Source organism: Podarcis liolepis, assembly GCF_965112155.1.
Source record: "Podarcis liolepis genome assembly, chromosome: 5".
NCBI classification, from domain to species: Eukaryota; Metazoa; Chordata; class Lepidosauria; order Squamata; family Lacertidae; genus Podarcis; species Podarcis liolepis.
In genome coordinates, this window is record NC_139556.1 from 4,924,933 (window position 1) to 4,938,021 (window position 13,089).

The 13,089-nt window shown below is 40.9% G+C and overlaps 1 protein-coding gene across 6 annotated transcripts in view; it reads left to right on the forward strand.

The window, feature by feature from the left end:
* SCUBE1 (signal peptide, CUB domain and EGF like domain containing 1) overlaps nucleotides 1-13,089 on the forward strand; it is a 193,241-nt gene that overhangs the window by 146,342 nt on the left and 33,810 nt on the right. For all 6 annotated transcript variants that reach the window (XM_083503331.1, XM_083503332.1, XM_083503336.1 and 3 more), the window contains one exon: nucleotides 3,949-4,071. In XM_083503331.1, the coding sequence (XP_083359457.1) occupies nucleotides 3,949-4,071 (123 nt within the window). The remainder of the gene's footprint in view (nucleotides 1-3,948; nucleotides 4,072-13,089) is intronic.

A 13,089-nucleotide genomic window follows, 5' to 3' on the forward strand; every position in this document is an offset into this window, starting at 1 on the left:
TCAGCTGTGCCTAGTTCTTCAGGGTTGTGAGCCTGCTGGGCATGGGATGTGGCCAAAGTTCTCATCAAGCCAAGCAGAAAATAGCCTGCCCTGTGATTCGGGCCACTTGTCCTGAGATTTGATCCTACCCCTTGAAACTCAGAACAGGTTAAAACCTTAACCATAAAAGGGTAAACATGCAGGTGCAAATGAACATTCAGATACACATTTGCTTGTGCACATGGAAATCAACTGTATATTACACCTGTTAAATTGGCTAAAATGTATAAGGTAAGCAATAAATGTTGGAAATGTAAAGGAAATGTTAAGAAAATCAACTGCTCCAAAACTACATCAATCTACCCCATTGGATTTTTTACAAGAGTGTTTCATTTGTAAAATTGCGTATCATTGCATGAAGACTTTGCCAGCACACAAATGACCATGACCAGGAACTGACCTTTTTACTGTTTTTCATTTTTGCCTTATTACATGTATTATCCATTTGATTACCCATGGTGGGACTACACAGGACTGTAAAAAAAGATGCAACAGAATCCATCCCTTCATAATTAAAAATTGAATTCAGTCCAGTTACAGATAAGTTTCCCTAGCCATTTGATTTTGGAGACATCTAAAAAGTCACATTATTCTATGGGCTATGGACTTTGCCAGACCCGATTAATGTAGCCACAGTAGTACATGCTCTGGTGACTTCTAATTTAGACCTGCAGCGTGCTGTTTGTGGAACCGCCCTTGAGATAGTTTGGAAGCTATTGCTAGTGCAGAACATGGCAGCCAGATTAGTGACTGGCACTGCAAATTTGGATCATGTGGCACCAGTCCTGAAGGCTCTGCACTGGCTGCCATGTTCTACTGGGCCCAATTTAAGGTGGTGTTCTTAGTGTGTAAAGGGGCACCCCTCCCATTATCTGCTGACTTGTGCTTTTAGATCCATGGGAGAGGCCCTGCTTGTAATTCCATCAATAACGATAATTCATAGTGTGACAGCTCAGAAGAAGGATTTCTCTGTTAGGTGCAGAACTCATTCCCTTTGGAGACACAGTTGTCCCACACATTAATTAATTTTCGGCGTCAGCTTAAGACATAACTTTTCCTTCAGGCATTTGGGGAAGGCTGAAGTGAAAATTGGTCTCTTCTGCTGCTGGGTTGCTGTTTTTTTATTGGTCCTATGGTTTTATATAATAGTGTATGTTTTATATTTCAGTATATTTGTATTGAATTCTCTTTTGTACTGACTACCCTGGAACCTTTGGGTGGAAGAGCAGGTTATAAGTGGAATAAATGAATAAATATTTGTGGAACTAGGTTTTCTTGTTTTCATTTATTTGTTTTGAAAAATATCCTGACACAGAAGTGATTTGGACCTTCAGAACAGCTCACCACACGTTTAAAGCAGGTGTGATACAAAAAATGTGACTACAACATACAAGACACAGAAAAGTAGCTAAAACCCAGGAAAGAAATCCAGGACAGTGGTCCTGTAAGAGGTCAATTTGCAAAATAATCAAATAAAAATACACATGTCACCAAACATATATTAAAACAGTACAAACACCTTATCAAACAAATTGCAATCCCAAGCAAATAATTAGACAGGTAAGGCCATCTAAAATCAGGTCAGTCAGCATCTTCTAGAAAAATGATGCCTCTTGTGTGTCACCAATGATGAAGGGCATTCCCAACCAATCTTCTGATAACACCAAGGTTGCTGGTTCAATCCCTGGATGGGACAGCTGCAAATTCCTGCATTGCAGGGGGCTGGACTAAACTCTACAATTCTATGATTCTGTGAAGCCTAACTTCAACCAAAGCTGCTACAGCAGATCACCAGTTGTTTACTCCGTTGTGCAGAGGAGTCCATAAAGGAGAAGGTGATATCTATGTTTACATAGTTTTACAGTGGCATACACCAATAAAGGAGGGGGAAATTCAGATACTTTGGTGGTTTGGACAACACAAGTTTTCTTTCTTATAACATTTTAAAAATTATGTTGAAACTTTTTGTTTTACTAATGTCTAAACAATTATCTGCCAGAAATATTGAACTGCTCGTATTTGCAATTATGAATGCTGAACTAGACTGTTTATAATGCAATGGAATTGTGTGCTTTCAACTATGGCCCATCTTTTTGCTAAACATTTTGAAACTGATGCAATCTCCTCCAAATCTTCCTGGATATTTTCTAAATTCAAAAGTGACACCAAAAAGAAGTGTTGTGTGACTAGATTGCATACATGTTGAGCTAGTGCAGCTGTGGCAAACATAGTCAGTTTGGAACTTTATGCTTTGATCTTAGTTTGCAAATAGTTCTCTTTATAGACAATGCCTGTTTGCAATCTAGGCTCTGCATAAACATTTTTTGCACCTTATTTCCTTCATATGATAAGAAAAAACACCTCTGTTTCCAGCTGTAAAAGGGAGATCAGAAGAATTGCACAAATATTAATATGATGTTGGCATCATAGCACTGTGAGGGCAACCACCAATTGCTGAATGCTGTCAGAAAAGGAGTTTCTTATAGGTTATTGAAATGTATGTGGAAGGCTCTCTCTTTTATTTGACTGCGGCTATGATGAAGCATTTTATAAAGCCAAGAGCAAATAAAACCTACACTATTCTTTTCTCACTGCTGGCATTTTATGTGTTTTAAAAGATCGGAATAGGGATTGCAGTGCCTATCAGTGTATGTGGTACGTTGCGTAGAATAAGACAGGTCACTGGCCTATGAAGCTTCCAGTCTAAAGTTTGACACAGAGGAAACAACAAATTAGGGGGAAGAAGAGAGAATTCTATACTATTGTTCTATTATATGTGCTATTATATGTTGCAAGCTTAGCTGCAGTTCCTAAGGTTTGTGCCAAAGGCTTCTTGGAAAAAGTAGACTGGTTGTGGGGAAGAAGCAAAAGTGTTGATAGCGTCATGGAGGTGTTCTGGGAAGGAGTTCTAGGAATACAGGGGAGGAAGGGTGATGTCTTTGCAGACAGAAGCAGGAGAACTTTGGATGGCTGGGGATGGTAGAACTGGTCAAGGTTTAGGGTTATATAGGGATATAAGAGAAGAGAGGCGAAGGCTGCAAGGCTATAGAGGATTTTGAAGATAAGAACAACGGTCTGGTATTATGTAGGGAGCCAGTGTAAGCATATTAAAAGGGATGCAAGTTGATCATGGAGATGGGATTAGTGAAAGGGTTTAGCAGAAGAGTGCTAAATAGATTTGAGGGGATCAAGGTGAGACAGTAGGACGACCCAAGAGGAGAAGAGTGCAGTAATCTAGGGAAGAGAGAACTATGGAAGGAACCAGTGGTTTTTGCTGGCAGGACAGAGGGTAAGGGATGTATTTTTGCAATTTTGACTTGGCAAAGGACTGGGGGTGGAGAGTGGATAAAGGCAAGGCCACACACTGTTGAGCAAAGTGGATGGTGACAACAGTTAAAAAATTAAGAGAGTAGAGGGTGTGGAGACAGAAAGCAGAGGTGTCGTCTTGGGTATATTGAGATTGAAATGACAATGAATACTAAGGCCTCCAAGTTAAGTTTGTTCAAGTAGAGAGAAAGATAAAGAAAAGTAATTGTACTATTTTAATTTTTTTTAATCATTGTGGAACATTTGGCAGGCACTGAATTTATGAACTTACAGGGTGGAATATGATTGCTGAACAGCAATTCAGTTTTTCTACAGCTGTTTTCCTCAACATTTCCCCCCTCATTTTGCCATAGTTATGTTGATGAAGTTCACACAACTAATTTCATAGCCAGTTAATATTCTTTAAAACTTCCCCCCTCCTTCATCCTAGTAGCATTGTGGGCAAGTATAGTGCCAGTGATAATCTAAGTTCAGATTTTTGTGTGAACTGGCAAAATATTACTTTTCTACCTCCCCCACCCCCCAGGAAGAAGATATATTACTGATTTTTGGTTCAATTTCTTTCTCTCTTGTTTCTAACAGATATAGATGAATGTCTGGTAAACAATGGTGGCTGTGACCACTTCTGCCGAAACACCGTGGGCAGCTTTGAGTGCAGCTGCCAGAAGGGATATAAGCTACTAACAGATGAACGAACCTGCCAAGGTAATTCTCCTTTTACCAAAGCTTGTTTATTTTTGTTTATTTTTAAATTAGTAATGTGATAAGTTTAAATCATTCAGTGCTAGAAATACAAGCCCATAAGATTTATATCTAGCATAGAGGCAGAGATATTTTGTAGAGAAATTGCTATAATTCAATGCTATAATTTTTCTCAGAATATATGTAACATTCAGATAGGATGTTAAACCCAACTCCAGTTGAGGGCAAGAAAAAGGTGCTTTACAGGTAGAACCAGCAAAATGTTCCAGTTGTTTAAAGCAGCAAGAACGCTGAAAGTCTTGAGTGTGTTCAGTGAATATCACCTAACTAGCTGTAGCCTATTGGATCTCCTTCCTTTAAAAAGAACTAGGTCTTGATGTAAAGGCTAAACATTTGCCTAAGACTCAGTTTAAGACCCATAGGGAAATTATGTGCTCTCAATAAGCAAATGTCTGTGTATGTTTCAAATTTGGGAAGTGAGACATGGGTGCTTAGTTTGCTGAGGTACCACTGAGCAACCTGTTGACCGGATTCTCACCTTTTAGGTTTTCATTTTCAGTTAATATCTGGCATTCTTGGATAAGGTTTGCAAATCTTGCTGTTCAGTTTTTGATCCATGCTGACACCAAGGTTTTTGGTAGTATCTCAGCAAAGCTAATTGGAAAAACCCATTTATTTATTATTACATTTATATCCCACCTTTCCTTCAAGGAGTTCAAGGTGGTTCTCAGGTGACTCCCCACTCAGGCGGGGGTTACATTCTGAGGTCCCATGCAACTCGATGCGAGTTGATTGTGCATAAGAGGGGGGGAAGCCTTGCATGGTTCTCCTCATTTCATCTCTACAACAACCCTGTGTAGGGTTGAAAGATAGTGACTAGTCCTAGGTCACCCTTTGAGCTTCATGGTCAAGAAAGGTATTAGAACCTAGGTCTCACAGGTCCTCATCCATCACTCTGCACAAGAATGACTTATGAGATCCTGTGAACTGAGCTCAGGATGTATTTACTGGATACCACCAAGCTATTTTCATATGAGTTGGGGCTTTAGAAATACTCTTATAAATAAAGAAATGAGTGGCCCCGTGTGAGAGCGTAAAAGCCCAGCCAAGAAGCAGCTTGACGTAGCAATACAAACCCTGCAAAAAGCATACATCTGACAGCCCATACACTTAAATAACCACTCCCAAAAGTTGCGGACTATTCATCTGCAGAGTGAACTGTATAGTACATGATATTCCTGTACAGAACTCTGAGATGGAACTTCAAGAAATCTTGTAGAAAGCCTTGTTTCCACCCCAAATTTAATCTCACTTTGGTCTGTTTCTGTGCTTCAGTTGACATGAGATGATTTTCACAGCCATTGCTAGAACAAGGTGCACAGGTTCATTTGATATGGAAAAGTTGTTTCAAAGTTATATGCTTTTTGAACATCCCACAAAGGGAAATTTATATTTCAGAGAGCAAAGAAGGAAATGTGAAAAGAAAAATGTGCTTGTTGTATGTCCTTTAGGGGGTTAATTTCAAAGCATCAAGAACACAGTCACTGTTTTACTTTTTTCTGATTATTGCAATAACTATAGAAGTCTTTTATTTAATGAATGCATCGGAACACTTTGAATATTTGCAGACTGTGTGAAGTGTTAAATGGGGAGGGGGGTATTTTGAAGCATTGAACAATTCCTCCTTTCCCCATTCTTTATAGAATGTGTGGGAAAGACCTTAGAAAATAAAAAGAAAGAAAGCTGAGCATAGGCTGGCACAGACAGCACCACCTGAGTGGGCAGAAACAGCACTGGGGATTTAGTTTGACAGATAAGAGCAAGTTGGGAGGCTTGGCAGTTGTAAGAATAATCTCATCCCTGATGTTGCACAATAAGGTGACAGAGACTTCAGTTCAGGGTAATAGAACACGATGTTTAAGCCAGACACCATCTCTCAGCCTAACCTAATTTACAGGGTTGTTTATGAGGATAAAGGGGTTAAGGTGGGGGAACGTGTATTTTTTTAAAAAATATGATGAAAGAGAACATGATGTAAGAAAATGTGATGAAAGAGAGAATGACAGTGACTTCGGTAAAAAAAATATATACTTGAGGAGCCATTATATGAAAAAGCACCCGCATGGGAAATAATATTTACCTGAAATATTGTTAGTCAAAAAAATTACATGTTTTGAAGACTTGCCACGTGACTTGTCTAAGAATAGCAGAGAGTAGCTGAACTGCTGAGACCATCGCCTGCGGCTTCAAATGGCAGCCTGACAGGAAGCACAAATTCCACAGCATCTCTCTTTTGTTCAGCCGGGGGAACCTCAACATTTAACAACAGAAGCCGCAAAAAGCTGCAGAAAATGCAGACATATTGGTTCGTAGTGGTACAACATAGAAATGAATTGCAAGTATTTTCCTGTTTCATGCCTGAGGTACTTCGGGCTTCCAGACCAATAGCAGCTATATTGTTAATAGCACCTGACTCACAAAAACAGGTGGTTTCTTGGATAATTTAGCTCCTGTCTGGTGTTTTTAATTGGTGAACTCAAGCAGTCAACATGACTGCTGCTGCTGCTTCTGCTGAATGACAGAAGGCTAATGGAGATCAAGGAATCAACAAAGTGTGAATCACCTGTATTTTGTTTCTTTCCTTACTGACATAATGTCATTGGTGCCTCTTGTTTTAAATGGAAGGAACAAGAGTGGTTTGAGGTTCCTGGCCATGTCAGTTTATAAATCTCCTGCGGGCCTCCCCCTGTGTTAACTCGTGGCCAAGACATTTTTTAAGTGCTGTGGAGAGACTTGTGGCAGGTTATTTTTGGTGTTTTAATCCTCCCACAGTCTGTTTCAGAAACATTTAATTACATATTTGTTGAGAGATGAGGTAGCTGTTCATATTGTTTATGTATTTTTGCATCTGTTTTTATCCAGTTCACAGCTTCTGTTTATTTTAATTCTGCTTTATTTGGCAGCTAAAGAATTGCTTTAATTTGTGGAACTCTGATTTACATGTTCAGGAAAAGTAGGTGGCACAGCTCACTTGAGATTGTTCCCCTTCCGAATGCAGGCAAAGGGCTATTCAGGCAGTCAGATATAGGCTGCAAATGTATGGAAAGACACAGAGCCTGCTCAAGGAAAACTAACATGTCAGAGAGCAGGATTTCAGAAAAATCTTCTCCTTTAAAGTGTTTATGTTTTTTAGAAAAATCAAAATGAAAGGCCACCTAAAAAATATTTAAAGGTTTTGCAGTCGGCCAAAGCATGAAAAAGAAAAACAACTGTTAAGTCTCACCTTTTGAATGTATGGGGAGGAAGAATTGGCAATTGAGCTGAAGCAAAGAATAGTCTCCAACCTCAAAAGAAAAAGATTAAGAACATAAGCAGAGCGCTGACTGATCTGGCCCATCTAGTCCAGCCTCCTGTCCTCACAGGAGCCACCCCCCCCCTGCCCATTTTGGCATTTGCATGGTCTCCAACTGCCCTGAAAATGCTAGGACCTTCATGAAAATCCTTAAGCCGTCATGGCCTCTCACTTTGTCATGCCGAGTCCCAAATTCCCAGTTGCAAGCCTTCCCTGCCACTCCTTGTAAAAAAAACCCCACCCAAATCTTTCCCCACCTTTTCATTCATTGCTCCTTCCATCTCCTGGCCAGGGAAAGAGAGAAGCAGCAACCTACTTCAGCTTCTCATTTGCACAGATTTACCAGCTGCTCAGCAACACTGCGCACAATGGGGAGGGTCTGCTCTGCGTCCAAACCTCTTAGGTCCCGGCCCAGTTTGTTTGCACTGCTGCCTCACCTTTCCTTGCCAGTTTCATTTGGGAACCTCCAGTGTCACTGAGGTGTGTTGTGGGCATTTCCTCTTTGGGTCCTTCTTTGAAAAAGATGCAGAGAGATCTGATCCTGCAGCTTGTCCCTTTCTGTGGCTGAAAATGAACCAGACTAGATTCCTGGAGTGTAGGGGCATTTGGGGAGGTGGGGAGGGGTCTTCCGGAGGAAAAACGCCTCCCTCCAAAGCCCTTTCCTGCCTGGCTTCTCACTTGGATGGGAAAAAGACATTGATTTCTCCCATGAGCTAAATTGGTGGCGCCTTCTGAAATCTGACGAGTCTCCCCATTTTGTGCATTTGGGTGAAGGAAGGTCCCAGAGTACAGTGGTACCTCAGGTTACAGACGCTTCAGGTTACAGTCTCTGCAAACCCATAAATAGTACCTCAGGTTAAGAACTTTGCTTCAGGATGAGAACAGAAATCGTGCTCCAGCGGCTCGGTGGCAGCAGGAGGCCCCATTAGCTAAAGTGATGCTTCAGGTGAAGAACAGTTTCAGGTTAAGAACAGACCTCCAGAATGAATTAAGTTCTTAACCTGAGGTACCACTGTAGCTAGGGGAGGGGAGGCCTGGAGTGGGGGTGTCTTTGCAGCTGATTCAGCCAGGATTCACCCCAGCAGCAGCATGCTGCAGTTGCTTACACATTCCTAAGTTGCTCAGAAGTTTGAAACACTAAAAAAAGGAAAGTTGTATATCTCTGAACCATAGGAGCCAACTGCTAGAGGCCAAGGTCCCTTCGCAACACCCCCAATAAAATATTTAAGGGGGCCAGCCCCCCTCCCAGTTGATGGGCATTGTCATTCAAATGCTGTGTGTGTGCCATGTCATGTCTTGTGCTCAAGTATGTGGAGTGGTGCTTACCCCTGGGGGCCCCCAAGATTGGCACCCCTGCCCGGAATTCAAAAGTGTATATGTCCCTGGACTCCAAAATAAACATTGGGACACCCCATATCATACACCTGCACAATCACAATAATAATGGTTGTTCAAAGTTATCATGCTTCTAAAATACTCATAAGTGCATTATGTCATTGCATAGTCTCCACACACACACACACACACACACACACACAGTGGTACCTTGGTTTAAGGACAGCTTAGTTTATGAACAACTTGGATTAAGAATGCTGCAAACCCAGAAATAGGTGTTTTGGTTTCTGAACTTTGCCTTGGAAGCAGAACAAGTTTTGCTTCCTGTTGGGTGTGTTCCATTTGTAAATTGAGTCCCCACTGCTATGGGAAAGCACGCCTTGGTTTAAGAACGCTTTGGTTTAAGAATGGACTTCCGGAATGGATTCAGTTCGTAAACCCACTGTATATACCGTATTTTTCGCTCTATAACACGCACCCGACCATAACACGCACGTAGTTTTTAGAGGAGGAAAATCCGTAGGCATGCCACCCGTAGGCATTCCCTCCATAACACGCACAGACATTTCCCCTTACTTTTTAGGAGGAAAAAAGTGAGTGTTATGGTGCAAAAAATACGGTAGTTAGTTGCATTTATTGATTTGGGGTTTTCTTTTCCTCTCGGGCTTCCCTAAACACAATATATATATTCAAATATTTCTGTGCTTTAAAAACTGCAGTTTTGTCCTCTAATAACTTGTACTTGACCAGAATGCAATGCTGAAGCAGTGATACAGATGCAGAATAGAATGTCCCTATTTTCATTTTGGGAATGTTGGAGGCTCTGCAGAATACTGTCTCCAACAGTGGAGATAGTACATAGCCTTTGCAGCCTGTAGCCATTGATAACCCTGTCCTCTGCAAATTTGTTTAATCCTTTTAAAAAAAACACCTTGTTTTTACGTAAAAACCAGAGAGCTAGTGAACCTGGCTCTTTAAAGAGAATATTGTTGTCTCCTTTCACTATTTCACCCAGCTGTAAATGAAACTATTTTGAGACCTTGTTATGCAAAAGGAATGGAGATTGGACGTGGGTTGGGTTATAAACTTGAAATTCAGCAGGAAGATTTACTGAGCTTTCCTCTTTCATTTGTAGATGGAAATGTGGTGAGCAGTATTAGACAGATGCAATCCTCAGAGGCCAAGTAAGAGGCCATCCAGAGGCCACCACAAGGAAGGTTACTCAGGCTATTTTCACATAAAAAGATTTTATCTCCAAACACAAAAAGATTTTAAAATAGCATCTTGCCCCAAGCCCACACAAACCCCATGTTTGAACTGGTGTCCTCGTGGTCAGGTTTGAAGTCACTCCTCTAGAGAAGGGTGTGAGGCTGACTTGAAGGTCCAGTCTGTCTCCCAGAGAGGGAAGGGAACACCACAAACAGTGGAGTCCAGTGAGGTTTGGAAAGCCTCTGGAAGGTGGAACACCTACAATTCCTCCATTTGCACTTCATCCCTGCCTCTGTGTGCTTCGTATTCATGGCAGAAGATACCAAGAGTTCAAGCAGTTTAAAAATACCCCGATTTCCAGTCTCATCGCATCCATGTCAGCTGATATAAGTCTGAAAGGAGATGCTGGCATTCAATATAGGGAAGGTTCTGGGGACTCATTAGGCAGGCACTGTTATTGCTTCTATAGGGGGGGAGTTTCCAGTACCACCACCACCACCGCTAGGGAGATGATCTTTGGCAACTTTACCTGGCAGGGGAACACTTAAAGGAACTGCTTCTCAAAGAATATTTATTGAGATTATACAAAAAATTACACATAAAGAAAAAACAAACAAAAGCTAACAAACACAAGCTAACAAGAAAGTTGACAAAAAGGCAACCTAGAAAGAAGGAAAAAAGGAAATAGGAAAAAGAAAAAGAAAAAATATTTTAAAAAAGGATAAATCCATTTTTCAGCATCTTTGATCTCATTTGCTTATTTCCTTGACCTCCTCACACCTCCCCTTTTGTCTTCCCGTTTTCCAAGTCTTTTCAGCAAATCCTTACCCTCTTTCATTTGACTTTGCTCTATACTTAACCTATTATAACTATACATTTTCATCCGTATAACTATCTATATTTACCTATTCTTATTAACTTTATTACCAAAACCACTTCTTTTCAGTCCAACATCATTTTAACATTCATTAATTTTACAGTATTTCTGCAAATAGTCTTTAAATTTCTTCCAATCTTCCTCCACCATTTCTTCTCCCTGGTCTCGGATTTTGCCAGTCATTTCTGCCAATTCCATATAGTCCATCAGCTTCATCTGCCATTCTTCCAGAGTGGGTAAATCTTGTGTCTTCCAATACTTTGCAATAAGTATTCTTCCTGCTGTTGTGGCGTACATAAAGAAAGTTCTGTCCTTCTTTGGCACCAATTGGCCGACCATGCCCAGGAGAAAGGCCTCTGGTTTCTTCAGGAAGGTATATTTAAATACCTTTTTCATTTCATTATAGATCATTTCCCAGAAAGCCTTAATCCTTGGGCACGTCCACCAAAGGTGAAAGAATGTACCTTCAGTTTCTTTACATTTCCAACATTTATTATCGGGCAAATGATAGATTTTTGCAAGCTTGACAGGGGTCATGTACCACCTATAAATCATTTTCATAATAGTCTCTCTTAGGGCATTACATGCCGTAAATTTTATACCTGTGGTCCACAACTGTTAAAGGAACTGCTTCTCTGATCGCTATGCAAGAGTGCCGTGCTTATTGTTCGGAGCAAAGTCACAAATAAACCCATTGTCTTGGGGCACGTGCAGACTTCCAGCTAAATTGGGCTTCTCAGTGACACACCAGCTTAGCTCCCAGATGTCCATTGCCCACTCTCCAGCTTCTAATCTTGGCAGGATATGCAAGAGGAAGAAACTGCTGCAGCCTCAAAAGAACAAGGAGGAGCAATTTGCAAGGGGGGGGGGGTTCAGAGCAATAGGTCCTTATCTCACCTATTGCTAGCTCTCCTCCTTTTGAAAACCACAACTGAGGCCAGCTTTTAGGTGATGGGGACTATTCTTGGCCCCAGCTCTTAAAACTGTAGATCCAGGGTTGAGGTCAAGTACTACCCTCATACAGTGTTACCAATGCCTCCTCTTTGTTTTCGCCACAAGGGAAACCATTCACTTCTATGGGAGATAGTAAATGCCCCTAATTAGACACACATTCATGTGTCTCTGTCTCTGAAGAAGGAAGAGACAACAGAATGTTACGTGGAACAGTAGATCCAACAGGCAGGAAGGTTAGTTGTGGTCCACTGGTTGAGACTTGGTGGGTACTGAACCCATCTTTATGATTCCTTTTATTAAAATATTTCAGAACTGTTTGTCATAATCTATTATACAAAGGAGTCTTAAGAGAAACAGAGACATTTCCTATTTTAAATAGACTCTGATTTGTTTTGCTGACAGTATGAAGTTCAGCTTTTCAACTTTATGTTTTGAGGCAGCAGAAACTGGACTAATAAAAAGTACCATGTTTTATTTTTTTGTTTTATTTCTTAAGGATCAATACATCAGTAAGTCTATTCCAAGAGCTAAGGTGGGGGAAGCAATGAGCCAAAAAGTCCCGGGGGAAACTGAATAATAAAAAGACTTTGCATTTATTTCCCTTTCTGGGAATCATTTGGATAATCTCCAGTGTACTATGTCCAACAAACACAAATGAAAATATGGATGCAAACCAAAATGCTTTACTTGACCTTGCTTTAGTATTTTTCAGATTGGACGTTTCCAACAACAAATGTCATACAGACAATCTGAGAACAAATTTACAGAGCTACAAAATAATCATTAGCTGGATTCAAAGCAAAGTGAACATATCATTTTTAAAAATATTGTCACTCCACCTCTTTGAATAAGTTCCAAAAATGCTTTTTAATTTTGCCTGGTATTGTTCAGTGATTATGACCTATTGGAGATATAATGATGGCTGCCTCCCAACTGTAAAACAGGATATACAGCCTTTGAATACATACTTCCTCCGCATCTGTCAGTTTTTGCCCAGCTTCAGATCAGGTTTGGATATCTGGTGGTGGACCTCTTTGCAACAAACCAGAATTTCCAGCTTCCAAGATATGTCACAAAGTACCACATGGAGGTACCAGAAGGGCGTCAACGTAGCCCAATGGGCTACTGTACATTTTGCTCCTGCTCCTCTCATGGAATGAATTCTCTGGAACCTATATTCAGATGGTCCTGCTGGCACCCTACTGGCCTCATTTGCCGTGGTTTTCAAAGCTCCTCCAGCTCTCAGTGGTGCTACCCATTTGCCAGTTGGGCATCCTGACCCCAAGTAACCACA